Source organism: Anopheles funestus, chromosome 2RL (assembly GCF_943734845.2).
Source record: "Anopheles funestus chromosome 2RL, idAnoFuneDA-416_04, whole genome shotgun sequence".
In the NCBI taxonomy this organism is placed as follows: Eukaryota; Metazoa; Arthropoda; class Insecta; order Diptera; family Culicidae; genus Anopheles; species Anopheles funestus.
Window position 1 is genome coordinate 52,509,967 of NC_064598.1, and position 25,195 is coordinate 52,535,161.

General features: G+C 43.4%; 8 protein-coding genes across 26 annotated transcripts in view; 3 read left to right on the top strand and 5 right to left on the bottom strand.

Moving 5' to 3' along the window:
- The first annotated feature begins 3,875 nt into the window (after nucleotides 1–3,875).
- Nucleotides 3,876–4,788, top strand: LOC125760823 (probable U3 small nucleolar RNA-associated protein 11). Its single transcript, XM_049421345.1, has one exon. The coding sequence runs from the start codon at nucleotides 3,984–3,986 to the stop codon at nucleotides 4,743–4,745; it is 762 nt and encodes a 253-aa protein (XP_049277302.1). The 5' UTR covers nucleotides 3,876–3,983; the 3' UTR covers nucleotides 4,746–4,788.
- LOC125760800 (DNA-binding protein Ets97D) lies at nucleotides 4,786–6,730 on the bottom strand. Its single transcript, XM_049421316.1, has 3 exons — nucleotides 5,566–6,730; nucleotides 5,379–5,492; nucleotides 4,786–5,306 (listed from the first exon to the last, which is right to left on the bottom strand). The coding sequence occupies exons 1-3, from the start codon at nucleotides 6,728–6,730 to the stop codon at nucleotides 5,011–5,013; spliced, it is 1,575 nt and encodes a 524-aa protein (XP_049277273.1). The 3' UTR covers nucleotides 4,786–5,010.
- Nucleotides 6,731–6,789: 59 nt separating this feature from the next.
- LOC125760792 (uncharacterized) lies at nucleotides 6,790–9,001 on the top strand. Its single transcript, XM_049421303.1, has 2 exons — nucleotides 6,790–7,119; nucleotides 7,186–9,001. The coding sequence occupies exons 1-2, from the start codon at nucleotides 6,790–6,792 to the stop codon at nucleotides 8,782–8,784; spliced, it is 1,929 nt and encodes a 642-aa protein (XP_049277260.1). The 3' UTR covers nucleotides 8,785–9,001.
- Nucleotides 9,002–9,691: 690 nt separating this feature from the next.
- On the bottom strand, nucleotides 9,692–16,038 carry LOC125760817 (alpha-tocopherol transfer protein-like). The gene is made up of 5 exons (XM_049421338.1): nucleotides 15,843–16,038; nucleotides 15,627–15,677; nucleotides 10,870–11,054; nucleotides 10,633–10,792; nucleotides 9,692–10,568 (listed from the first exon to the last, which is right to left on the bottom strand). Exons 3-5 carry the CDS (start codon nucleotides 11,042–11,044, stop codon nucleotides 9,905–9,907), a joined length of 999 nt encoding a protein of 332 aa, XP_049277295.1. The 5' UTR covers nucleotides 11,045–11,054; nucleotides 15,627–15,677; nucleotides 15,843–16,038; the 3' UTR covers nucleotides 9,692–9,904.
- An 878-nt stretch (nucleotides 16,039–16,916) lies between these two features.
- LOC125760820 (uncharacterized) lies at nucleotides 16,917–18,088 on the top strand. Its single transcript, XM_049421342.1, has 2 exons — nucleotides 16,917–17,049; nucleotides 17,113–18,088. Exons 1-2 carry the CDS (start codon nucleotides 16,995–16,997, stop codon nucleotides 18,033–18,035), a joined length of 978 nt encoding a protein of 325 aa, XP_049277299.1. The 5' UTR covers nucleotides 16,917–16,994; the 3' UTR covers nucleotides 18,036–18,088.
- A 47-nt stretch (nucleotides 18,089–18,135) lies between these two features.
- LOC125760801 (traB domain-containing protein) lies at nucleotides 18,136–20,976 on the bottom strand. The gene is made up of 2 exons (XM_049421317.1): nucleotides 19,929–20,976; nucleotides 18,136–19,853 (listed from the first exon to the last, which is right to left on the bottom strand). The coding sequence occupies exons 1-2, from the start codon at nucleotides 20,035–20,037 to the stop codon at nucleotides 18,502–18,504; spliced, it is 1,461 nt and encodes a 486-aa protein (XP_049277274.1). The 5' UTR covers nucleotides 20,038–20,976; the 3' UTR covers nucleotides 18,136–18,501.
- Nucleotides 20,977–21,091: 115 nt separating this feature from the next.
- The window catches only part of LOC125760779 (metastasis-associated protein MTA1), a 42,303-nt gene continuing 38,199 nt past the window's right edge, over nucleotides 21,092–25,195 (bottom strand). For all 19 annotated transcript variants that reach the window (XM_049421255.1, XM_049421253.1, XM_049421256.1 and 16 more), the window contains one exon: nucleotides 21,092–25,169. In XM_049421255.1, the coding sequence (XP_049277212.1) occupies nucleotides 24,611–25,169 (559 nt within the window). In that variant the 3' untranslated portion in view covers nucleotides 21,092–24,610. The remainder of the gene's footprint in view (nucleotides 25,170–25,195) is intronic.
- LOC125774898 (ataxin-8-like) lies at nucleotides 24,146–24,592 on the bottom strand. The gene has a single exon (XM_049445265.1). The coding sequence runs from the start codon at nucleotides 24,590–24,592 to the stop codon at nucleotides 24,146–24,148; it is 447 nt and encodes a 148-aa protein (XP_049301222.1).

A 25,195-nucleotide genomic window follows, 5' to 3' on the forward strand; every position in this document is an offset into this window, starting at 1 on the left:
GGTTGGAATTGTTACAGATTGTTTTAATTGGGTTAAATCGGTTCACCGTTTTAGCAATCTGGTTGTCTAGATGGGTATTAAATTTTAGCCGATTATCTATTGTTATGCCCAGGAACTTGTGCTCTTTGGTTTGCTCTATTATATCGTCATCAACTTTTACCCTTAGTTTGATCTTGTTGTTTGGGAAGGTCATTAATTTAGATTTGGCACTGTTAATTTCTAAGTTTAGCTGGGCAAGTCTTCCCTTTAGCCATACTACTGATCTTTGTAGCGCAAATTCCACCGCTTTTGGAGTTAGCCCAGTCTCCATTATTGCGAAGTCATCCGCATACTGTAGTATTCTAATATTATTGTCATTTAGGTCATGGCAGCTGCTCGTGTAGACGTTAAAGAGTGTGGGTGAAAGAACATCTCCTTGTGGAAGGCCGTTACTAACTATTCGTTTTATAGTTTCCTTCCCCACTGATATTTCTAAACTCCTGTTGTTTAAAAAACTCGCAATCCATGCGATATCTTCTTCGGATATCATACTTTGCCTAAGGGTGCCCAGGAGCTCTTTGGTGAGTACGCTGTTATAAGCGTTTTTAATATCTATAAAAACCACCCCAGTGTACTTTTTCTTTGCGTTGTTGTGTAATATTTTATGAACCAGGAGATTTACAACTGTAATGGTGGATTTGTGTCTTCGGAACCCAAAACTGGTTTCCGGAAGGAGATTGTACTTCTCCAGGTGCTCGGTAATCCTACTCAGTACTGCTGTATTGATTATTTTGGTAAGTGTACACAGCAGGGCTATAGGTCTATAGTTTTCTACACATTTTATATCCTTGCCTATTTTTGCAATTGCCACTATCTTTATCTTTTTTAATTTTTTTGGTACCCTTCCTTCTTGGTACATCTTGTTAAGTTCTTTAATCAAAACAAGGGCAACTTCATCATCTAGTAGCTTCAAAGCTTTGTAGGAAATGCCATCTATACCGGGTGTGGTGTTTTTTTTATTGTTTAGTATGTCTTTCCATTTCTCCAAGTTCAGGATTTCTATATCTGTAATGAAACGTGGAGTGTACAGGCACCTTGATGTTTTAGGACTGCTGAAGTTCAGTTTGAGGAACTTTTTCGCATTGTCCTTATTTTCGGCTATAATATTAGTACTATTATAGTGATGTTGTTTCCCATGGCATTTATTGACTAGGTCCCATAGTTCTTTACTCGTACTGTCCGAGTTTACTTTGTCTAGCCAGGCCTCAAAGTTGGTCCTTTTTTCATTTTTTTTCAGGTACTTGAATTTTGCCAGGTCCTTTTTAAATTGGATGGAGTTTTCTATGGTTCGGTTTCTATTAAAATTCCTCCGGGATATGTTTTTCCTCTCCCAGGCATTTTGCAGCTGTTCATTCCACCAGCTTTTAGGTGTGTACGCGATGGTTTTGGTGTTTTCCTTTACAATGCTTTGAAGTGTATTCTTAATGCTATTAATACTGGTATTTTCCTTACATCTAATATCACGAATTTGCTTGTCAATTCTAGTAGTATTTATCACAGATCTTGTATGCGGTTTGGCAGGTTTTTTAATAAATACTTCAATTATTCTATGTCCACTGTTACCCACGTGTTGATTAGTGACCTTTCGCTCGATGTCTATGACCATGTTCGGTGACACTATGGTGAGGTCAATGGCGGTATTTTGTTTGGTCACATCTGGGCTTATAAATGTATATTCTTTGTTATGCACCATTATCATATCACAGCTGTTTATCTGCTCCAGGGTTATTCTTCCCCTCATATCACAGAGGTGGTTGCCCCACGCTGTGTGATGAGCGTTGAAGTCGCCTGTTAATATGGTTTTTTTATTGTCAGCCGCTTGCAGTATTAATTTAAGGTATTTCGAATAAATATTTTTTGTTGTAGTGGGTTTAACGTAGGTGCTTATGACAGTTACATTCAACCTTTTCAATAAAATGCCGATGGTTTGTATGAATTTGTTTTTTCGGTGTACTTGTACGCCTACTGCCTGGTATTTTTTATGTACAAAGATGCTACTGCCACCGTAGCCATCGTCTCTGTTTTGGTAGAAGTGGTTGTATTGTGGTATTCTTATTTTGCAGGCAGTATGGTCCACTAGCCAGGTTTCTTGTAGGCATACCACATCTGCCTTGTCGCTGCTTAAAATGTGCTTCAATTCATCTATATTGTTTGTCAGACCCTGTATATTTAGTTGTATGATTTTAACGTTATTATTTGCAGCCATTTCAGCTGTTACGTTTTATAGCATTTCTAAAAACCGTTTGGTTGTGGCTGCTTTTTTTTCTTCTTGCGTTAGTTGCTTGTACGGTAGTGTTTCTCCGTTCTCTAAGGTAAATATTTCATTTTCGATATCCACATCGACTTTTTCCCCTGGGCATGGCGAGGGGGCTGTGATTGTGGAGGGAATACTTCCCTCCTCATCCGATGAAATCATCTCAATGCTCTTGTGGGTAGGTGTATTTATACTTTTGATTTGTGTTACTTTGTTTGTTTCTTTTGATAAGTTATTATTTTCTGTATCTTTTGTAGTTGGTTCTGTGTTTGTGTATGTTTGTTCTGTGTTTTTTTGATTATTATTTTCTTGTTTGTCTAGTCTTTCTTGGTTGTTTTCGTTTTCTTTTTGTGGAGTTTGGGTGTTTTGCCCGTTATTATTTGCTGTGATTGTTGCATAATCTAGGGATGTGTATTTTCTCGGAATCACAGGAGCTATAGCTCTGCGCATCCTTCTTGCTTCACGCATCGTCACTCTCTTTTCGGTTTGAATCTTTTTGATCTCACATTCGTCCTTGTAGATAGGACATTCTTTGTCTAGCGTACTATGAGCCTCTCCGCATTCTGCACACTTTACCACGTTCTCACACTTTTCGTGGAATGATTGGCTGCATTTCGCACATTTCTTTTCCTTATAGCATACTTTTTTCGTGTGCCCGATTCGCATACAATTCATGCAGCGAGTGGGTTTCGGAATGTATAATTCAACCCTTTCAGTGAAATAACCAATATCCACTTTTCTGGGTAGGACCGTGCTGTTAAAGGTTAAAATGACCGACCTGGTGTTAATGATTTGCCCCTTGTCATTTTTCCTCTTCATGATTTCGACCTTGGTTACCTTTTGGTCCTTTAACCCGTCTAAAAGTTCTTCCTCACTGAGGAACATGCATGCATCGCATCTAGCAATTCCTCGGGTGTGGTTAAGCGTTTCATGCTCGTACACTTTTACATTAATTGACGCGTTTGGATGGTTAAGGTTCAACTTCAATAGCTTTTTAGCGTCGCTCCTGTTTCTCATCTTCATTAGTATCTTTCCATCTCGTAGCAACGTGGTATGAATAGGTTTGCCGTTGATTGCCAGTTCGACGGCCTTTTGGAATAAGAATGGGTTGTATGTGGCAAGTGATTTACCGATTGTGGTACTCTCCACTACCATAAAGATTTCTTCCGTGTCACGTGTTTCTTCCATTATCATTCGATCCCCTTTCATTTTTCTTCTTCTTTTCCCCATTATTCTGTGATCCTCCCCAAGGATCTCATAGTATGACCCGGGGGAACTGCCCCCCCCAGGGTCCACGACCCCCATCTTAAGTACTTAGCCTATCCGTGTGTCCTTTTTTTTCCTTTGTCCAAAATTCGTGCGTTTGTCTTAGTATCCGTGTGTCCTTGATGTTGTGAGTTTGTGTATAACTGCTGCTTCAAATTAAACCGATTAGCTGTTCACTTGTCAATAGTTCACAGACGAATGTGGTCTACCGCGCCAAAGCTATAAGCCCACCTAGTCTCTTTACCCACTTTGGTTTGCAATGTTTGCAAGGTGCTGTCATGAGCAAGGAATCGATTTGACGTTTTGTCAAATGTCAAAAAACCCAACACCAAATCATGCTTTCATTGTTTACTTTTGCTCGCGGCAATATTGTTGAGCGCAGTTTGGGTGTCTCTTTTCCTAACCGTTTTTAGTTTGTATCAACATGTCCAGCTGGAAGAAAGCAGCAAAATCGAACCAGAAAGTGCACCGGGAGCGTGCCCAGCCCTCTGCTCGCCAGCATCTTGGGCTGCTCGAGAAAAAGAAGGATTACAAGCAACGTGCGCGGGATCACAATGAGAAGGAAGCCACGCTGAAGTTGTTACGGAAGCGAGCACTGAACAAGAATCCCGATGAATTCTATCACCACATGATCAACTCGAAGATACATCGAGGCGAACATCGTGAAATTGAAAAGGGCGACGAGTTTACGAAAGATCAGATCAAACTAATGCAAACGCAGGATCTGAAGTATGTCACAATGAAGCGCACGATGGAGGCAAACAAAATTCGTCGCTTGCAAGGACAGCTGCACATGACCGACGTGGTAAACGAAACACCCAGTAAGCACATTTTCTTCGTGGAGGACGAACAGGAAGCGAACGAGTTTGATCTTGCCAAACGGCTCGACACTCATCCGGATTTAATCGGGCGCCGCTCAAACCGACCCCGTCTAAAGGATTTGGAAAAACTGAAACTGGCCACCGTCAGTGCGGCAAAAATTGAAAGCATCAACCACGAACGTAAACTATCGTACGCAGAGTTGATGCGACGCATAGACCGTGAAAAGGATCTAACGGTTGTACAGAAAACGTTCGAAATTAAGCGTATATTGAAGCAGAAGCGAGCTTTGAAGCCAAAATTGGTTGCTAAGGGCACGCCTCATCAGGCACCACAGTTCAAGTTTAAGTTTGAAAGAAAACGGTGAAATGGAGTTGTCATCAATGGTACTATAATAAAACCGTAAGCTATTTTCCAATCTTTATATAAAACAAAAAAATGCACAAAATAGAATAATTGTTAGAAACCTCATCCCTAATTCAATTAAAAAAAGTATAACTGTAAGGCTACTATCATTATTCAGCTGCTTTCGCGCAGCCCAAACTTGATTATCAAAAGGAAATTGTTAACAGTTGTCCCATTACTAAGAAAAACCCTGTCAGTAAGTAAAACACAATCCTCTGCAAAATCGATCAATCGAAATCAACATCATAATTATGGTTCTCGTACTGGATATTGGTACTAACTGGGGAGCCTTCGTTGACGAGTGCCGCAAGTTCGGACGCATCGTACCCGAGCAGCTCGCGCAAATCGCACACGAATTTATACACGAACCTCTTCCCGTGCACCTTCGAAATCATATCTCCGTCGTAATAGTAGCGCAAAGCGCGGGACAGCTTCTCGTAGTTCATCGTCGGTTTGTTCTTACGTTCGCCCCACAGCTGTGCCACTAGTTCCGGATTGCACAACTTGAACTCCCCGTCGGTACCTGCGTGAATAGAACAGACAAATGGTTTAAAAAAAATCAAGAACGAGAGTTTAAACGGCTATAAGCACATACCCATCCATTGAATAATCGCACGGTGTTCCCGGTCTGTAAGAATTTCCAGTAAAAACTGCCACAGCTGGATCTGTCCGTTATTCCCAGTTCGATTGCCACAGTAGCTAAAGTCATCTGTAAGCGAAAGAAAAGAATTTCCTGTTAGTATCGATTCGTTTTTCTGCAGACGCAAACTATTGTTTACAACCGTTTTTGCTGCCTATATTAACTTTCGGTATTTTCCTGCGAATGGTCATTTCAACGAGCTTTTCGCCTTCGATTGGTTTCTGTAGCGCGGCAACAATCTTGTGACGTCGAAGCAGCTCTAAATGCATCCAGAACAAACCGCCCGGATCGTTCGGCGCTTTCAGCTTGAACTCGTCCGAATCCAACTCGCACAACTCTTTGCCGCTGATGCTCCAGTCCTGTAGCTTAATGCCATTCAGATTAAACGTCCGTACCGCCCATTGGATCCAGTGCTTCACCTGGGCCACCGTCCACTCTAACGGATCGTCCGGAATGTTTAAACGCTGCTGGTCACGTTTAAACGCACTGTCGTAAACCCATGGCAGGGCGGCCAACGGTTCATCGCCGATCTCTCCATCTGATTCATCACAATCATCCATTGAATGGTCCGCGAAACCATGAACTTCTTCCTTGATTGCAGGTATAAGCTTCCCGACCATTTCGTTTGCCTGACGCTCCCTTTCGTTCCGGCGCTCTTTTTCGCGTTCCTTTTCGCGCTCCTCCACACTAACCGAGTCTATGATGGCAGCAACGGCAATGGCCGTTTCGTGTGATTCATTTGTCTGGTTCGTCTTAGAGGATGCATCCGTTCCGTTGAGACTGTCCGCAACAGTGCGCTTGTCTAATTCCGCTTCCGCCGCGGCGATAGCTTCAGCTGCAGCCGCTTCCTCTTCCGCCGCTCGCTTGGCCGCTGCAGCAGCTTCCGCTTCCTTGGCCGCTTGTTCGATTTCGCGCTGGTACGTTTCAAGTACCTCGTCCGTCGGTTTTAATACATCCGCAATGTTTATGCGTCGCTTGTTCGGTTGCACCTGGACGTTGATCTGCACCAGCCCTTCGCCCTGCACACACTGGTCGACCAGGTTCTTGTGTGATTCGAGCATCGTGGAACCTTGCAGCCAGAACTCGTAGTGTCTCAGCGAAAGACCAATCCGCCGTTCGACCAGCCCCCGTAGGGTGGACAGATTTTCGCGCAAATCCATATGCACCACGATCACGTCGTCGTCATCATCGCCCAGAAACAGGTCATTTTCGGTCGGCAGGAAATCTGCACTGGACATCATCAAGCCATCGTCCCCGAGAGGAAGTGGCAAATCCGGCACTTCCAGCTTTATGTTGAGCGGATCCATCGAACGAAGCAACCAACTATACACTAATATAACAACTATACACTTCTGTACTGCAATAAATGTGCTTTCTTTACGAGCCGATTGTTTTCATTTGTGACACCAAACAAAAAAACCTGTTTTGCGTGAACTGTCAGCCGGAACTGCCAAACGTCAAGCGATCATATCAACAAAATGTTGGATCGTTCCGTTTGTTTTGTGTCGTCTTTAGAGAGCTAAGTTTTTGTAAAGTAAACCCTTCGATTAAGCCTTGTCCATTTAGGTATGGTAATCGTGTACTGCTTTGTCGTTATAAAATGTCCACCGGTGTAAAGGCAACCAACGTCGGGGAAGTTCTACCGAACGACGAAGATTTAGGACGGCGAAACTGCCGTTGGAGAGAGCTCGTACAGGTGCGTAAACCGTAACAATGTACCGTGTCGAATATTGATTAATTGTGCATTTCATTTCCTTCGTAGAAATATGAAAATTCAACCCAACACCAGTCGGATCACAGTATGGACATCGACACGGCCATGGTGATGCTCGATCAGGAAATGAGCGACGAAAGCTCGGTCAGTGATGTTATTGAGGCTTCGTCCGAGGAGCAAAGCACCGAAGAGAACCCAGAGGAAATTAAGCGACAGCTCAAAGTGGCGGTTCCATTGCGCAAACAAGCGTGGGAAGCGAATGGATTGAAAGAAATTCTAGACGATAACGAGTTCCGTATGCTAAGCCACGAGAAGGTAGAGAACTGGCTGCGAAATCACATGCACAGCATCACCGGCCACTACAATGTACATTACCAAACGGAGCAGGTTACTACGGTAACGGAAACGCAAATGGATGCGGACGCAGATTCACTCTATTCCGTCGACACGGCACAATACATCCGTTCGAATAAGCAGATTAGCAATAAGCTCAAAGTGACCACCATGATCAAACAGTACTCGGTAACGAGTTCCGTGCGCCGTCTTACCAGCCTAGGGCTCATACACGATGAACAAAAAGCCGATACGGAATTCCCATGTTTGTCTCTCCCACTGCCTCGAACCCTTACCAAATCGGACAGTGCGTGTGATGTTCAGAAGGCATTACCACAGTATACCTACGCGCAAAGGTGGACGATCGCTGCCGATAAACACCAGCGTCAGTCCGTGGAGCCGTCGAAAGAGCCAACAACGGGCCGTCGCAACAGACGCAAAGTGTTCAAAAAAACTAATCCCCGCAAGAAACCAATATCGGTGGCTGACCGTCCTCTCGGTCCTAGTCCAACATCGGCAAAGCCGCGGTACGATCAGGAACAGGTATACGCCAAAGCGTTGGAGCAATGCGCACGGATGAAAAAAACCAAACCAATCGCTCAACGGAAGATGTCCAAACGGTTCGCCAACCGGATGCAAAACACTTCCACCTCGTGCTCATCCGACAGTGACAGTGATGAAGTATTTTTTGCCCCAGTATCATCTCGCGAACGACCACCAACCAGTTCACGTGTAAAGCCTGTTCCTCAAGCATCCAACACAGCCAATGCACGGCCATCAATGGTTGTGACACCTCAAGAAACTCTTACCCCAAGCAAAACGTCTCCAACGGAACGAGAGATTGTCGAACCGTTCGAGTCGATCACGCTTACCGCTTCCAAACGACAGCGAGCTCTACCGGCGGGTCCGGTTCCTGCAGCGCCCTGTCCCTCGGAACCGGCGAAGAAACGCGTCGGCATACAATCTGACGGTTGCTACCACGAGGAAGGGTTGGTAATTTATCGACCAAAATCAATTCTGCCAGATATTCCCGCCACCGAGCGGATTAATCTGCGCATGGAACATCTCACGCTGACGGGCGTCACAAAGAAGCGCCATTTGGAGAAGTTTCAGGATTTCAACTATCGCGTCCATCCGAACTCTACCGTTTGCTTCTATCCGAGCGATTCGTCCGACAGTGCCGAGGAGCAAAATAACACGCAGGAACAAAGTGATAACTCGTACGACGATGACGATCCCATACTCACATTCCGTCCGCGCAATACCAAGCGGTTGAATGTGGTAGAGATTCCCCAACGTCGGCCTATTGCTTGATGTACATTGAGAGCGGACTTGCTCAAGTTACATTACCAACTACATTTGCTACGCAACCTTGAACAAGACTTAAGCTGCTGAATCTCTATAATCCACTTAAATCCATCGATACTTAGCGGCATTTGATTTTTTTTATGTTCAGACAAACTCGAAAATAGTTGAGACAAATCAGCGTGTGTAATTGTAATTTAAAATAAATAAAAACTTTTTATATTACTTGTTTTCTATTTATATGTATGTATATATTGTGAATCTTTCGGACTTCTTCATGTGAATAATTGTCAAAAACGAACGTAAAACTAATTAAAGTCTCTTAACTGTATTCGAAGGAAAAAACTAAAAAAATATCTGGACCGGCCTGGCCAAAAATTTTTGGAACGATAATAGAGCACCAGTTACAAAGAAAAGCTCAATTTACAATCAAGCTGTACGAGGACGAAGACCTCGCATCTAACAACCAGAGCTACTAATTTCGGCGGTATTTTTGAACCGAGCTTTTGAAGATAGAGAATGAAGCACGAGTAAAACTTTTTAGTAGGAGAAGACGTCCTAACGAGGCCGTTTGCTGCATAAATTGAAACTCGATCTGTCGGAGATCGCAAGCCACTACGAGTGGAGTGAAGAATTGCCTTTATGGAATGTCCTAGAAACGGACTAATGTTCTGATTGTATCAGCACCACGTGTTAAACTAGGATCGGATCAAAAACAAAAAAAAAGGAGGAAAAGTGGTGGTGTGATGTTGATACCCAAGGACCCAGTTCACGTATTACCCGTGTCCGATTTAAAGAACTTCGAAAACAATAGATCACCGAGCCGTTATATCACTCGAGTAAATCCAGCAAAATTACCGACCATATCGGCATGTCACCATGATTGATTGAAAAAGATACCCAAAAAACATTGATATAAACCTATCGTAGCTTTGTTGTCAGAGCGTTTTAAAAAAAACACAGTAGAAAGTAGAAAACCTTTAGAAAGATTACAATCACGGTGCCTCTTCGTACAGTTGCGCCATTAAAATGTGCGCCCTAATGTTAACACTACACACTAAAATCCTCCTGCCGTTGTCCCCTAATCACCTGCTTTGTTTGCCGTGTACATATATTTATAACTTCAGGTTCAATCTACTTCCAGCTTCCGGAAACTGCCGGCCAACCCGTACGTGGAATTATCGCTTGCTCCGGTGCACCCATTCAGCGGCTGCTTTAGTGCACCGACCGAACCTTCCTTTGCTGCGTCCGAGTACATGTTCAGATTGACCGCCATCTCATCGTCCGCCAGCAGGCGGGTACGGTACGCTTCGAGTTCCTGCTTCCACAACCGAATCATCTCCGCCATCGGCATCTCCCCGCCGTACTCCTTTGGCAGCAGGCGTTTCTCCAACTCGATGTCCTTAATGTCCGTGTACAGCCGGATACGGTCGCGCAGTTTCTGCGAAATCAACGACATGCCAAAGTCGACCGCCATCTTCATTGCCGGATTAATGTTGCATCCGTACATTTCCCGATGCCGCATCGGCAGGATCTTTTCGCCATTTTTCGCAATCCTAACCGCTTCCTTGATTGTGAACAGCGTTAGATAGGGCAATCCAATACCGGTACCAACGCCAGCATGGATGAAGCCCCGTATCTGATTCTCCTCATCGGCCATTAGCGTTTCGTAACAGATGCCGTGAAGCTTCAGCATGTCTGCATTGGTGTACTCGCGCAAATCAAACACACCCGGACGGTAGAAGATCACACGGCGACCTTCACGATCGCGCTCGGGCAGTGCAAACATGTATCTGTAACGATTCGAACAAGAAGCTGCCATTCACGGTACTTCCATCCCTTCAGCAACATCCTTACCCATCATCAATTAGCTTCGCCATTTTGGGCAGCCGGCAGTCGAGCTTTTTAAACGCACCCTCGAACGCATTCTTCAGCAGCACGTACCGTTCGATGTTTTCCTGTACGACCGGAATTTGGAACTTTTTGGCGCGCAGAAACTTTAGGAAAAAGTTTGCATCTGTTGAAGGCAAACGGCGACATTAGCACACACGGCACTGAAACTTGTAATATAAGCGCGCCCCCCAAGCAACCTACCCATCCGGATCTTAACGATGCGAGGATTCTTTTCCGCCCATTCGCGCAACATCTGCAGCGCATGGTCCCGTGTGGCTTGCGTTTCACGTAGCTCCTCCTTGGCGATCAGTAGCAACTCGTCCGAAAGTTTGAAGCGATACTCGTCCGCCTTCGTGATGGCTTTCGTGTTCTTCATTCTGTGTGTGCTGTAAAGTGGGGGAGAATAATGCATTGTAATTAGTAAAATGATGTTTGAACAATATTCCAAACAAATGTTGATAACATTTAAAAGTTGCTTTAACCTATTTTAACACACCAAACACTTCAGTTCGTAACCACAAGCGCTTTGATTATGAAATGCGTCCGTTTCAGGTCAGTAGCTTACAAAACAATAGGAAGCTGCTGGCATTAAGCAGAAAGCCAATTTTAACATGACGCTTTTTGGACGTTAGAAAACAAGATCTACTTTCGATAGTATTTCTTTTTTTTTTTTGGGGTTTGCCTGTGGGCGACCTATTAGCCCGCGTATTAGCTGACACCGTTGTATAATCGTTGTTCATCGTGTCTTTTGTGCCGGTGTTTGTGATTAAAAGAAGGAACTGGCGAAAATAAGACACGATCCAAGCTAGTGCAGATACCTTTACCACAAACTTTTTCTTCTATATTCATCAACTTAATTGTTCGTTTTAGTTTGTCTACTAACTATAGATTTTATATGTATTCAAACTTGTCTATTACACATTCCCAAGAGGAAAACTATTTTTCTATTTATATTTTAAACACAATAACATTACTCTGTACGCACATTTCGACCCAATCCATCTCGCCCGACTTAAACGAACCGACTAATCTGCACGATCATGCTGGCGATCATGATCAGACAGATGAATTCCACCTCCCGATTTTAGCTTCTCTTCAGCCAATGCTGAAGCCAGTTCAATGTCACCGGGAGACTAGTTTCGCTTGGCTCAAACCCCCCCCACCCCCACTAGTGCCCAAACGAACTTATACAATCTGGAACCCTTCCAGTTTTCTAGACGCTATGCTCCCGATATTCAAAAGCGAATGCGAATGTACGAAGCAGCAACGAAGCGTGACGATCACACGTGTCTTCATAGTAAAGGACTTCAGCTTAAAACAGGTTTAACATAGCGACGATAAGAGCTACGGCCATCGTTGATCCATGGGTAGCATTAAAAGGATCCTCCAAAAGCAATTTGCTGTAGTACACGGTCACGATCACTACGGCAGTGTTTTGTATCCTTCTGGCTATCCGGTGTACCAAATTTAGGTCACTCAGGCCCGATTCTGCGATCGTGTGTCATGATTTGCCATCCTGCCCTACTCCGTGCATTATTCTCTCCCACAATAAAACCGATCGAGGCGAATGCTCGATTACGTAAACCCACTAGGGTGTGTGTGTGTGTGCGAGTCACAAATCAATCTGTGGCAGTTCGGTTCGGTTCGCGATCAGCATATGATTCGATGATATGCCACTTATTGTCTCTTTTCCTATTTGCAAACACTTGCAAACAAACTTACTTTGCTCGCTGATCGATCGGTTTTAACTCCACGTTTGGCGTACAGTGGTGGCTTTGTAGCAAGCCAAAGTGGTGTGGCGATGCACTTTTGCAACGCGTCCGTCTCTGGTATCTGACGGCCAGAAGAACTCTACACCACGGTGACCACGTGCATACAGTGCAACGGCAGGTTGCTTAACAGCTGAACACAAACAAAAGCTGCACTTGAAATTGCAAAACCCGAGTCGAACAGATTTGATCTGGGGTTTTAGTGGTTGCTAAACTGTGGCCCGGACAAAGAAACCACAGGCACAAGCTGCTTGCAGGAGCATTCAAAGTTAGTGTGTGCCGGGGGGTATCATACTTTCAATAATTTCAATTATAAACCAAAATCCCTAGAAGGCTTGCGACAGTACGATTGAAACAACAAAAATCATATTAAAATTGGCCTCGGTTTGGTTGCGGTGCATTTTATCTTCTGCATGACTAGTTTTACGATAAGTTTCACATTTTCCTATCTTTTCTTTGAATACTTTTTTGACGATTTTATTTGCTTCTATAGCCATTATCGTTCTTAACCTGCCCGGTTGATTATTAATGACTTATTAATTACTTCAATTAATCATAGCCAGTTCTGTGCAAAAGGAGGCCCAAACACACGGTAGCTAGTTGATCAATTTTAAGGACATCAAAGCGTTCAAAATAGAGCGAGAGCGCTGCGCGTGACATTTCGCGTCTATAGGAAACAAAAGACTTCAACGGCATTACAGAAAAGGAACGCTCGATCACACTTTAACATTTTGTAGTAGATGCCATCTTATCAATCGAAACCAGTTAACCGCTACAAAGCAGATAATGGCCCAAAAGCCTATCAAACAAAAAAGATTATAAAACGCAATACATTGTTTCACTTCCGGGGGGGGCGGGAGTGAATGAAATTTGTCGACTATAAATTTGTAAAGGTAAAACTACGTGACCCCGCAATCCCAAGGATCGCCCGTTTTCATCGATGTTTGATGTATACGACGTTGTATAGCTGCGTCAAATTATCAAACAGAGAAAAAAATGTCATTCAACAAATCCGATCCGTTTTTTATTCTTCAAACATATTTCTACCCCCAAAAACTGATGCGCAGGTTTCGGTAACATGTTTCACGAACCGGTTCTAAGGCGATTCTTTGTTACCATCCTTGAGCGGTTAAGCTGTTGTAGCATTTGGAACTCGTGTTACGAAAAGATAAAAGTAAAGTTCCGGAATCTCAAAGTTTATGAATAATCAATATGGATATTTTATTTCAAGTTGTTAAAAAATGCCACAATAATTCAGAGCTGTGGCCATAAATGGTTGGAATGGAAACGCTTCGCAAAAATTGCTTTTTTTTAAACCTAATATAGAAACCATCACTTTCTCTCGTTAGTAATGCATGTACCTACGTTAAGTTGCTTTTACGTGAAGAAACATAATCCAAGATTTTGTTTTTTTTTTGGTTAAAAAGGATGCACAAAACATCTCCAATGTGTCATGCCAGAAACCATATACCAAACTCGCATTCTGAGACTGCTTTGACCCTTAAAGCCAACACGGCCTGGGGCGGGTGCGGATGAGCAACACGATCAAGCTGATTAATTTATAGCTGCCATCCCCTCCGGTCAAGCGATCAAGCCTTGCTCCGGGTACATCAGCATGTGCACTTGGTACGAGAGGTGACACAGTCCCACTGCCACTCGTTTCCCGTTGAAGCAATATTGCCCAATATGGCACAATGCAGTTTTCATCCCGCAACCAACCTTAACAACAACAACAACAGCAACAAAAAACCTGATCGACCAGATGCAACCGGATGGTTTCTTTGTGTGTCTCTTTCACCTTCTTTCCCCGCGAGGATTCGCACTTTTGCACTCGTTTCAAGGTTGCTGCTTTCCAGCCACGTCCAAAGGGCAAATAACCGTTGTTGGTTGGTGCAAAACTTGCGCAATCCCTACTCCGCGCCCTCCAGATGCTGAGTGCAACAAAAAAAAAACGCTGGCATGAAAGCGCAAGTATTGCATGGCCTGCATTTTGCGATGCACTTGACGAGTGTACCGCCACCAACCGGTCCTAAAACGCCTACCAAGGGGCAGGGGGGCCAGCATCCCAACAGCCCCAACAATGCCCTGTGTACGGAATCAACAGGTTAGGAATTACCCTTCAGCGCAGGCTGTAATCAACGCCACCCGACATGCATTAGAATGAAATGTGTTCCGGGGGGCCAAGAGAAACCAGTCCTTGGCGTATGTAGCAGTACGTGCCAGTGCTACGTGAGGGACAAACAAATGCTACTAATCTCTAATGGTGATAGCGCTAGAAGCCTTCCGTAAAAGTGGGTAGGGATGCTGGTCTTTTGTAAACCATCATAACCGCAAGTTGATCATACTCTGTCGCTCATGATAGATTGATCGCGCAAAAAAAAAGGTGAACATAGGCTTCTTTTTGTTCTCTACACCATCATGCACACGATTATTGGCCCAGGTCTATGTAGAATAGGATAAAAAACGGCTAATTGCTGCTGAATGAAGCTTTTTCCTGGGTAATCAACCACCAAGAAGTGGTTAAGAGATGGAAATAGAAAAGCAACTTCTTCATACTGTGCAATCAGTACCCTCAGTACTGCCTTGCAAGCGATTTTTATCTAACAGCTCTATTTTTAAAAATATCATCTTCTGCTCCGCTTTCTTCACCACGAAATATCAATTCTAAAAGTGGATTTAATTTACAAAATTTAAATGTTAAGATCAAGACCCACCCGAACCGCCTCCGCGGTAGCAAGGACTGACTATCCGGTTACGTGGTAAAAATAGGTCTAGTATGCCCGGCAATGGTCGGCATGACCTTCGAGATCGTTAAGCCAAAAAGAAGAAGATGTTAAAATATGGTTTAAGATAAATTATAAGTTTGTTATAAGTTTGTTGTAATCGGTTTGAATTATGAACAAAAAAAACTAAGGAACGTAATCATAGCTCATAAAGATCCATCTTAATGCTTCATACAAGAAATACCGGCGATCCTTGGCGAGATGGAAGCGAAATGAGACACGTGTTTGAATAATAGTTATTATCTTTGAGCAACACCCCTACGCTCCGATGCCGTATACCTTTCTGGGAAGTTCAAGAACTGTGACCACAAGCAGTATACGATGTGCGATTAAAGTACTTCCCGCTTGGCCCGCACCCTCAACGTACATACAATTATTATTAACGTTAGTTGCTAGATAAACTTACCGCCTGTTGTCTTAACCTTCAGCGACTGTCCAAGAGAGGATACGGCGAATGCTATTGGGAAGAATTGTGTGACGTCGTATTATTTATTCACCATACAATATTCGCAGCAGAACGAGATGCTGTTAGTTAGCAACAAAAACTGAACCAAAACGCGGCTTTTTAAGAAGCTAAGCTTTCAACTCATCTACGCCCGTTTAAGTCACCGGTCACACTCACGAAAAGGGTTGGGCTGGTGTGATGGGGAATTATGCACACTATTATGACGCCCGTTCACTACCGTATCCGCTGTACAGGAACAAGTTCTTCTCTCTGTCACGAGCAGCTGCGACGACGATCAGACGATCACTTCTGCCCGGTTTGTCGGTTAAACAGCGAATGAGCGATTCCGTGCGATCACACCGGTTTCGCGCGACAAATGACGACTGCCGAGCAGTTTGCTGGTGGCTTGTGGTGTATTGAGGTACAACAAAAACACACACACACACACTTGAGCTATGCGAGAAACACAAACAGCGGGAACCATCACCCGGTAGTTTACGTTCTGCGCGCGAGTTTGCTGAGCTAGCCATTGTTTCATGCTTCGTGACGCAAGGTTTTCCGATGAGGTATTTACTTATCACACTGTCCGAAATGTGCTTTTCTAATCACATTTTTCGTTAGTAAACGGTTACCTTCTGCTTTACAGCCGCTCGGCACATTTGTAGGAGAAAGTTGAACATATCACTAAATTTGAGCAAAAAAAAACTAAAACTAAGGACTATTTTTTTCTTCTTCATGTAGGAGCGAATGGTCCAATTGTTTTGGTAAGCACATTGTTTTCAAGATTTTTTACATGAAATGTACGACGATAGTTCTTCATCATTTAAATAAAACTCCTTCAATTGTATTGCCATCAAGCCACGGAAATTTTATTACTCACCACTAATTTTCAAAATAGTTGGTCGAATAACGAAATTGCATATAATTGGCCGTTTAAAATAAATCAAACCAAGACCCCTGATGAATCTTGCAATAATTCTCTCGTTCTTTCGCTCTCTCTGTCTCTATCTATCTCTCTTTCTCCGGCCCGAAAGGGATTTTGTACCGGTCCTGCCGTGTTAAACCTGCGTCACCATCATCCACACTGCCGTTATAATTTATTGCAATAAACAAAATAAAAAACAAATTAATTTAGTAACGCACGATTCAAACTCATTTGCATCGTGCTAATTTTGCGCTAAAAATGCGAAACGCACGTGCTCTGATCGTTCTGGCAACACTGCCCCGACTAATGTCAAACAACGAAGAACATTTGCAAAAACAACACAAACTTTGACAGCCACAGCGTTTGGCCTGTTTACGAAAACGTGCTACAAGTCCGGTCGCATCATGTATTCTGCTGCGGGGAGAAAAAGCAAGCAGGGTGATTTTTCCATCAAAATAGGTAATCTGGAAGGACACAACGGTTCGCGATCTGTCGCTACAAATGTTAAAATTTAAATTTTAGAAGCAACTTGGGAACCTGATGTTTGCGTTCCGCCAGTCGTAGACGAGGACGATGGAGATGGCGATCTGGAGCATAACGTAGGAGAAAAGTCCAGCCAATCGAAAGATATTCTAGCGGAACTATGTAAGCAGCGGGCTATACCCAGTAGTTTGGAATTACAACTACAAGAGTACTTTCGGCAACATCCACACATCCAACCACTTCCGCCATCGCAATCGAATGCCGTCGACATTGATCTGGCCGACACGGATGAAGAAACTTGGATCATACAGTGTCCCAGCACCATCGACGTTAAAGCTGAACTCTTGAATAAGAAAATTAACCTTGCAGCACCCCATTCAATGATCAAACACTGTTCCGTACCACTCGAAGCTCACGTCCAGATCAATACTGAGGAACGGGTGATTGGGTTGCAGTCAGGATCGCGCGTAAAATCATTCGTGCCTGCCGGATTTGTGCGCATTAACCAAGCGCTAACTGCACTGGAGGTACCGGTACCATCAAACACGAGCAATGCTAACCACATTACTGTACCATATCCGGAGGAAATACGCGTACGCCATCCTCTGCTCGGGTACGATTTTAACGAACATATGAGGTTACCAAAGCGCGTGCGGAAGCAGCTATCGTTTGCTCAGCAAAAAGCTGCATTAATGTATCAAAACGCTGGCAAGACTAAGACATCAAAGAAGAAATCCAATACTGCTGCAGAATCAACATCGGATGATCAGCAAACCGTGTCAACTAAAACGAGAAAACGAAAACAGCCGTCCGACGAGGACGATGTGATTCCGCGAACAGTTAAGCAGGAACCACTGTCACCGAAGCAGAAGAAAAGTAAAAGTACTGACGAAGTACAAACAGTAAACATTAAAAAGGAAGTAACGATGGAGGATGATATTTCCTGGCTGCTTAACATCTAGCACGCATATACATCCAATAAATGTAATATTCATACAAGCCTTTATGAAAAGAATGTCTTTCATTCACAACCTGTGTGGAATCGAAATAATACATCTTGCATTTCCTAGCTTACTGCGGAGAACTTTAGTTTTATTTCCCGACGCATTTGTCGCGGGCACCCGTGTTAGATTGTGCTTCGTTCTGGTTTGAATTCCTTGGAATGCTGACAAAAACGGTACCGTACGGTATGTTGGTGCATTGTAACGAGAGGAAACATTAACGCATTCTTCTATTTCCCACACCATAGTCGCGTGCGATCCTACGCTTACTTTGATTAATATGTATGTATATGTTTTGATTACGACAGTCGTTTCTTTTCCGTCCTATCGGTAGGCAACTCACGAGAACGAACGTGAGGTTCTAGCATTAAACAACGTTCTAAACGCGCAATATCGGTCGAATGTATGTTATGTGTGCGTTGCAAAATCAAAGCAAAATTCGCTCCAATCGTGGCCGAGCGTACCGGAACACACCATAAGCAGCAAGCCCAAGCAAACCATACTTAACGGTGTACTTCACCATGCGATGGCCAAAGCTGGCTGGAGGAATTGTAACGATCGATCCGATTTGGCTTGTATCGACTTTCCCCCAGTGCTTAGAGATACCGGCCGCATGCCCAATTCCTACTACACCAACCACCCGGACCGGTTCGGAACGGCCATCCACAGGGTTAATATGTGGCAATGCCGCCATCTGCAGCGAATGGCACAGGTAGAGATCCCGCTCGTCGATGAACACGCGCCCGAAAGCTGGAAACTCGTCGGCCATTTCAAGCATTATCTCTTCCAACAAATCCTTCCGCTTGCATTGTTCCACCTCCTCGATGCTGATGTCATCGTCTATGAACAGCAGCTTCGGTATCAGTTTGATCGTTTGCCACAGGGAAAGTCCACGCAGAGCCCGGTGCAGTGTTACATTGATTTGCCGATCGCCGAGCTGTATTACGCAGTTCGGAATCTGTTGCGCTTCTTTGACCGCGCACCGGAACTCACCACCCGGTGCCATGCCGAGCTTTTTCGTGAACTTTGCGTTCATGCTTAGAAGCAGTATATAGAACAGTCCATTGATCGATCCATTTGTTCGAATGATGGCACGCATTTTGGCCAGGTTCATCTCCTTCGCTTCCTCTAGAAGCGTTTTCTCGTCATACTTTAGAATATGCACACGCGATGTGCACAGTTCCAGCATAACTACCTGTGGGCGCACGTTCCTCATCACTAGCGAAACGTCCCGCTGTGAACTTTCACTGAAGTGAGCCGTCCCAACCAGATACACCTTCGTACCGTCCGGCTTAGTTAGCAGCGTCACCGTTTCCGGCAGATTTCGATCAAACTCTTCGAGCGTTGCATAGAGCGGAATGGCCGAATCGCTACCACTTTCGGCTGGCAGCTGGGACACATTGGCCGTAGTGTCATGCGAATCCTTCTCACCCTGGGTCGTGTTGGTGGACGTGTCGGACTGCGACATATTAACACTGACATCGGGAGCGCGAGGCGTGCTGGCCGTCAACAGCTCGCCGTCCTCCTCCGATGAACTCACGAACGAAAGTGTCACGTTGTTGATCGTATCAGACAACTCGCCGGCAGCGCTCAGATCTAAGCTGAGCGTGCTGGCCGTGCTGTTGAGAGCGCTCGCATCGCCTATCGTGTCACCTGCCTGGTCAAAGTTGTTGTTCCGCAAACTGTCCAGAAGCTGCTGAGTGGAATCCTTTGCATTTTTCTTCTGTTTCGCACGGAGCGTTTCGTTCCAATCGCCAGTAAGGTTCACATTCTCAATATCTACGAAGAACAAACCAACCAAGCAAAGAAAAAATAAGCCGAATGTAAGCTAAGCAAGTGCTACGACCTACATACCACTGTTGCTCAAATCGGAATTGTTCATCGCATCTGAACCGAGGGTGGAATTCAACGTTTGATCTAGCGCGCTGTTGTATTCCGAAGACGAACTAATCGGGGAAGACATTTCGACCTTTTCGAGGTATCACGGAGGCCAAAACAGGCACAAGCACCACGTAACCACTTTTCCACACCGTATCGTTATGCGTTGTTGCACGCTAGACAAGGTCGTTGCACGTACGTAGATATCTTCCAAATAGAGCCACGCACCTAGACGCGTTGTTATTATTCACCTGGAATTTTGTTACTGAACGTCAGTGACAAATGACAAACGAACGGTGGTTGCTTGATAAGGCAAACGTAAACATCAGCTAAAGTTGAATCAGCTTCGTGTGCGGAAATCAATTCCGCAGCGAATCCTTCCGCCGTTCAACTGATAACGTTCTAGCTGTAAACACGGTCAAGAACTTGCATTTGATCAGATATTTAGAAGATTTTGTACTTTGGCTCGTACAGACTGGTGAACTGGTGAATTTGTTTGTATAATTCGCTGTCATTGAATCCATTTATAGTTTGTCGTTCAAAACTCAGAAGCTGGTGCTCTTACGATACCAAGGTTCTTATAGCTTCGTTTTCGAATGTCGGATATTAACCGTTGTGTCAATGGCCAAATTTACACCTTCAACTCTACGACCGGCATTCCTGGGTATCCCATACATTTTGTATGGGGAATGAAACATTTTAATGATAAAACTTTAATAATTTTCTAGCAGTGTTTTTTGGATGAAATTTGTAGAGCAAGTCAATACATCATTATTCTATACCACCGTATAATTAGTAGAATTTTAAAAATTCATTTTATATTTTTTATTCAATTTTCAACTAATGATTACTCACTCACTTAAAGAACTTCAACACTCGTAAGCTCACTCGGGCAGATCGATGACGATCACTTTTCCATCCATTCCATTCGTTATCTCTCGAATATAACGTCTGACGAGTGCCCGTAATCCATCGTCCTGCCATATCTACAAACAGCAATAGAATGTGATTTCCATTTTCGGTTGGTTTCTGCTCCCACCTACAAAACATGATGGTCACAGGTTATTAAAATATAACAAAGAATATATAATATTAATTACTAATATACTTTTCTCAACAATGTTCTCAAAATACCACTATGAAATAATTGCAAGTTATATTTTCTTTTTATCATGTAGGGAAAAAGAGTTTGTTATGCACCTTCGAACAAATTTGACGATCGACGGTTCATCCCGAGCTTTACAACAGATGCCAGAAAGAATTACTGATCCTTTGTGTGTTTTCTCTCTCATCTCACAAAGTGTTTCGCTTTCTACTACCGTGTTCAAATGTTTGCGAATTGAACCGACTCCAAACTTTACCTTGGTACATTATTTTTATTCCTTTTCTATTCTGTTCACCGCAGTAGGAACAGATAATCACGTGCGCATATCTTTCTGCTAAATGTGATTCGCATTAGCTCTAAAACCTATACCGAGTTTGTTTAAATCTGTCCACAAAATTTACTCATCCTCTAACACAAAAATCGCCTAGTTGGCTATCCTATACAGTAGAAAAAAAACCTTTTTCTAAGGGATCGGTACTGCATTTAATATTAAATTATTTTTGTCAACGTATTAAAATCTCTTTCTTTTACTGCTCCATTTATGTTTGTTTTCTATTTACTCCTTTGCCCTTACATCTCAATATGAGGGACATTGTTTCGAAATTTGTGTAGTAAAACGTCATTAAAGTAAAAATCGAACGGATTTACCACTTGGCATGGTAAAGTCATCAGGTGTAATTCAAATTTAATTGGCTTTTAATCTTTCAAGAGCTTCCTTTAATCCTTTTTCCTGTTTCTGTTGGTTCGCTTTATTGCATTGCTTTTTTGTAGAAGCAAATGAGCGCTTGAAGAAAAAAAAAAACAACTCCACAGTTAAGTATTGTTTCGATGTGCTACCTATATACGGACAACAGTCAAGTTAGTAACTAAGTTTGATTTTAAAGCATATATTATCCAACGGCGCAAGATACATGATTAGCTTACGGATCGAACAGAAACGGACACAAAACCAATAAACGAAACTATTAAAACACATTATGTTCGCTTCTTCCTCTAGTACATTCGGCATTTCGCATTCGGCACACATTCTTATTACACGCTTCTCTCTACTTGTATTCTCTTATCTTCTCGTTTTGCTACTCAGTCTTTGTTCGGCATGGTAATTCAAGTACTGGAAATAAAAACAGGACAAAAATATCGATAAATGAACCACATTCGCTGTGTGGGTAGGTTCTGCAAGTTTGCTAACTTAACTACAGGTGAGCACTTCGTTTGAAATAGCCCCAAAGTGCGTGAATGAAGGTGAAAGAGAAAGCACCGCAATCAAGCCGCCAACTACAGTATTTTGACCTGCCTGGTAATATGTCTTTTCCTTTTGTTTTCGCATAAAGTGGACGTTGAATTAATGTTTCTATTTTGTGAATCTTTCATCCTATTCCGAAAGTGTGTGAGACAAACATTACAAGACAGTTTCCCACAATTCAAATTTTAAAAGCGAAAGTACATGAATCATTGTAATGCTCCCTTATTCCGATTGCCAGCAGGTGGGCGAATACGGGAGGAGGATCAAGATCAGATGCTGTTTGTTCATCCTGAATTCATCCCATCAAAATAGACAGAGATGTACAAAAAAAAAATCAACAATCCTTCCTGGCTGTGGCTTTGTTTCACACATGCACGTTCCATGCAATGTTACATCTGTAATTGGTGTTTCAAAGCTGTTTTCTACGTCACAAAAAAGGTTTAAATGATGACGACCTTCACCCGATAATGGTGAATTGGATTGCTCGGTCCAAAGAGGAAGGTCAGCTTGCACGTTTAGTTACGCTAGTTACACGTTAATTACGCAATCTGCGAGCGCAGCGTTTATTTGTTTCTTTACACTCTACATCCCATTGTTTTACCTTATCAATCTATCTTTTCGACAATATGCGGTGTCTTCTCTCACTCACTTATTTCTCCAGCAATCTTTCATGTACACATTCGCCCTCTTAACGAAGGATAGGTCATATATAGCTCGGCTTTCTATAGTGTTTCTTTCATTCGTCGACCATTCACTTCGTCACCGTTAGATAGTGTTCTACTGTGCAAAGGTGTGTTATGTGTGTGTATGTATTTCGAGACATTAACCCAATTGTATGTATTACGTACGTTCATGTTCGTCACTAGTTGTAATAATATTGTGTTTCATATTTTGTTACCGCTTTGTCTCTTCTATCATCCTTGCGCATGAGTATGCTATTACAATTTTAGACCACATCGTTCCATGTCCTTCCTTTGTTTTCAGTCCTCTCTCCCAACTACTTGATCTAAACACATCTACTAGAAAAAGTAAATGGATGAGGACCTGAGGGGGGCAGGGCTCAATAGGTCCATTTTAATTCATTCTTCTCTTTCATTCTCTCACACACTTTCTATTTCCCATTCTCTCTCTTTCTCTTTTACAGTTCTTTCTTACGCCTTTTAAACATTTTTTTTACTTCTAAGATCGTTCATCTAATTTAGATCATTAATGTTATCAACTAAAATTCAGGGCATCGTCGTAGTGCCCCCTTCTCCGTACATCATCAATTACACAAACCATTCATTCATTCCCTTCGTGACCGGGTTTCTTTTAGCGCCATCATTTTTTTTCGTTCTAACTAATGCTTACTCTTCTGTCGTGGCTTCTATTCGCTTTGCTACTATGCTTATGTGTATGATCCCTTCCATTACGTTTGTTGCGTGTGTGTGTGTGTTTTTTTGTTTGTTTGTTTGTTTTGTTTGTTTGCTTGTTTGAAGTCGCTAATTTGTAGCTGTCAGTATCCTTAGTCTTTTTAGGTTTTAAAAACTAAACCTACTACTCAAAGATGCAGCTTTTACTCACGGTGCAATGGAAAGAAAATCGACGATCAGTCACTATATTATCCAACCAGTGGGGTGATTATTTTCTGTTTGTACAATACAACTGATTCTTTCAAAACTTGCAGAGCTACACAGCTGATATCTGCTAGCCCCCACAAACTTTGGATCACATGCGAAAGGATTCTAAGGATCCAAAAGAGCTGGTTTTGCTTCCCTGTTAACAGCATTCATCATTGCCATCGTTTTGTGATTTTCTTCTCTTGTTTGTTTGTTTGTTTGTGTTTGCTTGTGTTGCATTAGCATATTAATTGAGCAGTGCTTCCATGGTGTAGGGATGTGGTGGTTGTTGCTGAGATTGGTTCTGTTGTCGATGTAGCAGGTGACTGTGTTGATGATAGCTGTTGTGGTGTGTTATCGGTGGCGCCAGTTGCGTAGGATGTTGCTGCTGGTGCTGCTGGTATTGTTGCTGGAGCAGCAACTGTTGTTGTTGCTGCTGCTGTTGCTGGTGTAACTGATGTTGCTGTAAGTGTGAGTTATTGTAGTGTCGCATGTTATGTTGTTGCTGTTGCTGTTGCTGCTGCTGCTGTTGATGATGAATACCTTGCTGCGTGTTGTGGTGATGAGATAGATGAAGATGGGAATGGTATTGCTGATGCTGATGTCTATGCGAATTCGTCAAATTGGATTGTTGCTGGCGGTGGTGCTGTTGCTGATGATGTTGATGGTGGTGCTGCTGTTGGGAAAAGTGCATGTTCTTCGGCGGTTCGGGTCAGTCTAGGATTACAACCTGTAGATCACTTTTATTGCTGTCGGTAGCGACCGCACCACTACCACCTCCGCTACTGCTGCTGTTGTTGACGACACTGCTGTTACTACCGCTGTTGTTGTTATTACTGCTGCTATTCGTCAAAGCAGTCGCCCCGGAAGACACTATCGATGCTCCGGTAGATCCACCACCAGACAGCGAAGTTACTCCACCGACTGGTGATATAACAGGACCGCCTCCACCACCGCCTAACGTTCCGCTAAGGGCAAGTGTCGAGGCTGCTGATAGTGGATGAACACCAGCTAAAGCTGCCGCCGCAGCAGCCACAGCCGCTGAATTGAGATTAAGATTTAGGTTAGCCGAAGTGGGATGCTGCACCGCATTGGCCGCTAGTTGTGCTGCATGTCCCAACTGGGCTGTAAGCTGTGCTGGTAGACTAGGTGTCGTAGATGCCACTGGCAAAAGGGCGGCCACGATCGCCGAGTACTTAGGATGCAAATTTCGCCAAGGTTTCCGCGCAGCTCGGCGTAACTCTACTATAGGAATTTCTCGCCGCAGTTTACTGGTGAATATAGGAAAAAAAAACAC

Excerpts from the sequence above, each read along its gene's own strand:
- LOC125760823 (XM_049421345.1), top strand. The coding sequence starts at position 3,984 with ATGTCCAGCTGGAAGAAAGCAGCAAAATCGAACCAGAAAGTGCACCGG.
- LOC125760800 (XM_049421316.1), bottom strand. The coding sequence starts at position 6,730 with ATGGATCCGCTCAACATAAAGCTGGAAGTGCCGGATTTGCCACTTCCT. Across the intron at positions 5,493-5,565 it reads TAATATAGGCAGCAAAAACG|ATGACTTTAGCTACTGTGGC; the intron begins GTTGTAAACAAT and ends TTTCGCTTACAG. Across the intron at positions 5,307-5,378 it reads TGCGATTATTCAATGGATGG|GTACCGACGGGGAGTTCAAG; the intron begins GTATGTGCTTAT and ends CTATTCACGCAG.
- LOC125760792 (XM_049421303.1), top strand. The coding sequence starts at position 6,790 with ATGTGCTTTCTTTACGAGCCGATTGTTTTCATTTGTGACACCAAACAA. Across the intron at positions 7,120-7,185 it reads GTTGGAGAGAGCTCGTACAG|AAATATGAAAATTCAACCCA; the intron begins GTGCGTAAACCG and ends TTTCCTTCGTAG.
- LOC125760817 (XM_049421338.1), bottom strand. The coding sequence starts at position 11,044 with ATGAAGAACACGAAAGCCATCACGAAGGCGGACGAGTATCGCTTCAAA. Across the intron at positions 10,793-10,869 it reads CATCGTTAAGATCCGGATGG|ATGCAAACTTTTTCCTAAAG; the intron begins GTAGGTTGCTTG and ends TGCCTTCAACAG. Across the intron at positions 10,569-10,632 it reads GCGAAGCTAATTGATGATGG|ATACATGTTTGCACTGCCCG; the intron begins GTAAGGATGTTG and ends GAATCGTTACAG.
- LOC125760820 (XM_049421342.1), top strand. The coding sequence starts at position 16,995 with ATGTATTCTGCTGCGGGGAGAAAAAGCAAGCAGGGTGATTTTTCCATC. Across the intron at positions 17,050-17,112 it reads TGATTTTTCCATCAAAATAG|AAGCAACTTGGGAACCTGAT; the intron begins GTAATCTGGAAG and ends TTTAAATTTTAG.
- LOC125760801 (XM_049421317.1), bottom strand. The coding sequence starts at position 20,037 with ATGTCTTCCCCGATTAGTTCGTCTTCGGAATACAACAGCGCGCTAGAT. Across the intron at positions 19,854-19,928 it reads TTCCGATTTGAGCAACAGTG|ATATTGAGAATGTGAACCTT; the intron begins GTATGTAGGTCG and ends TGTTCTTCGTAG.
- LOC125774898 (XM_049445265.1), bottom strand. The coding sequence starts at position 24,592 with ATGCACTTTTCCCAACAGCAGCACCACCATCAACATCATCAGCAACAG.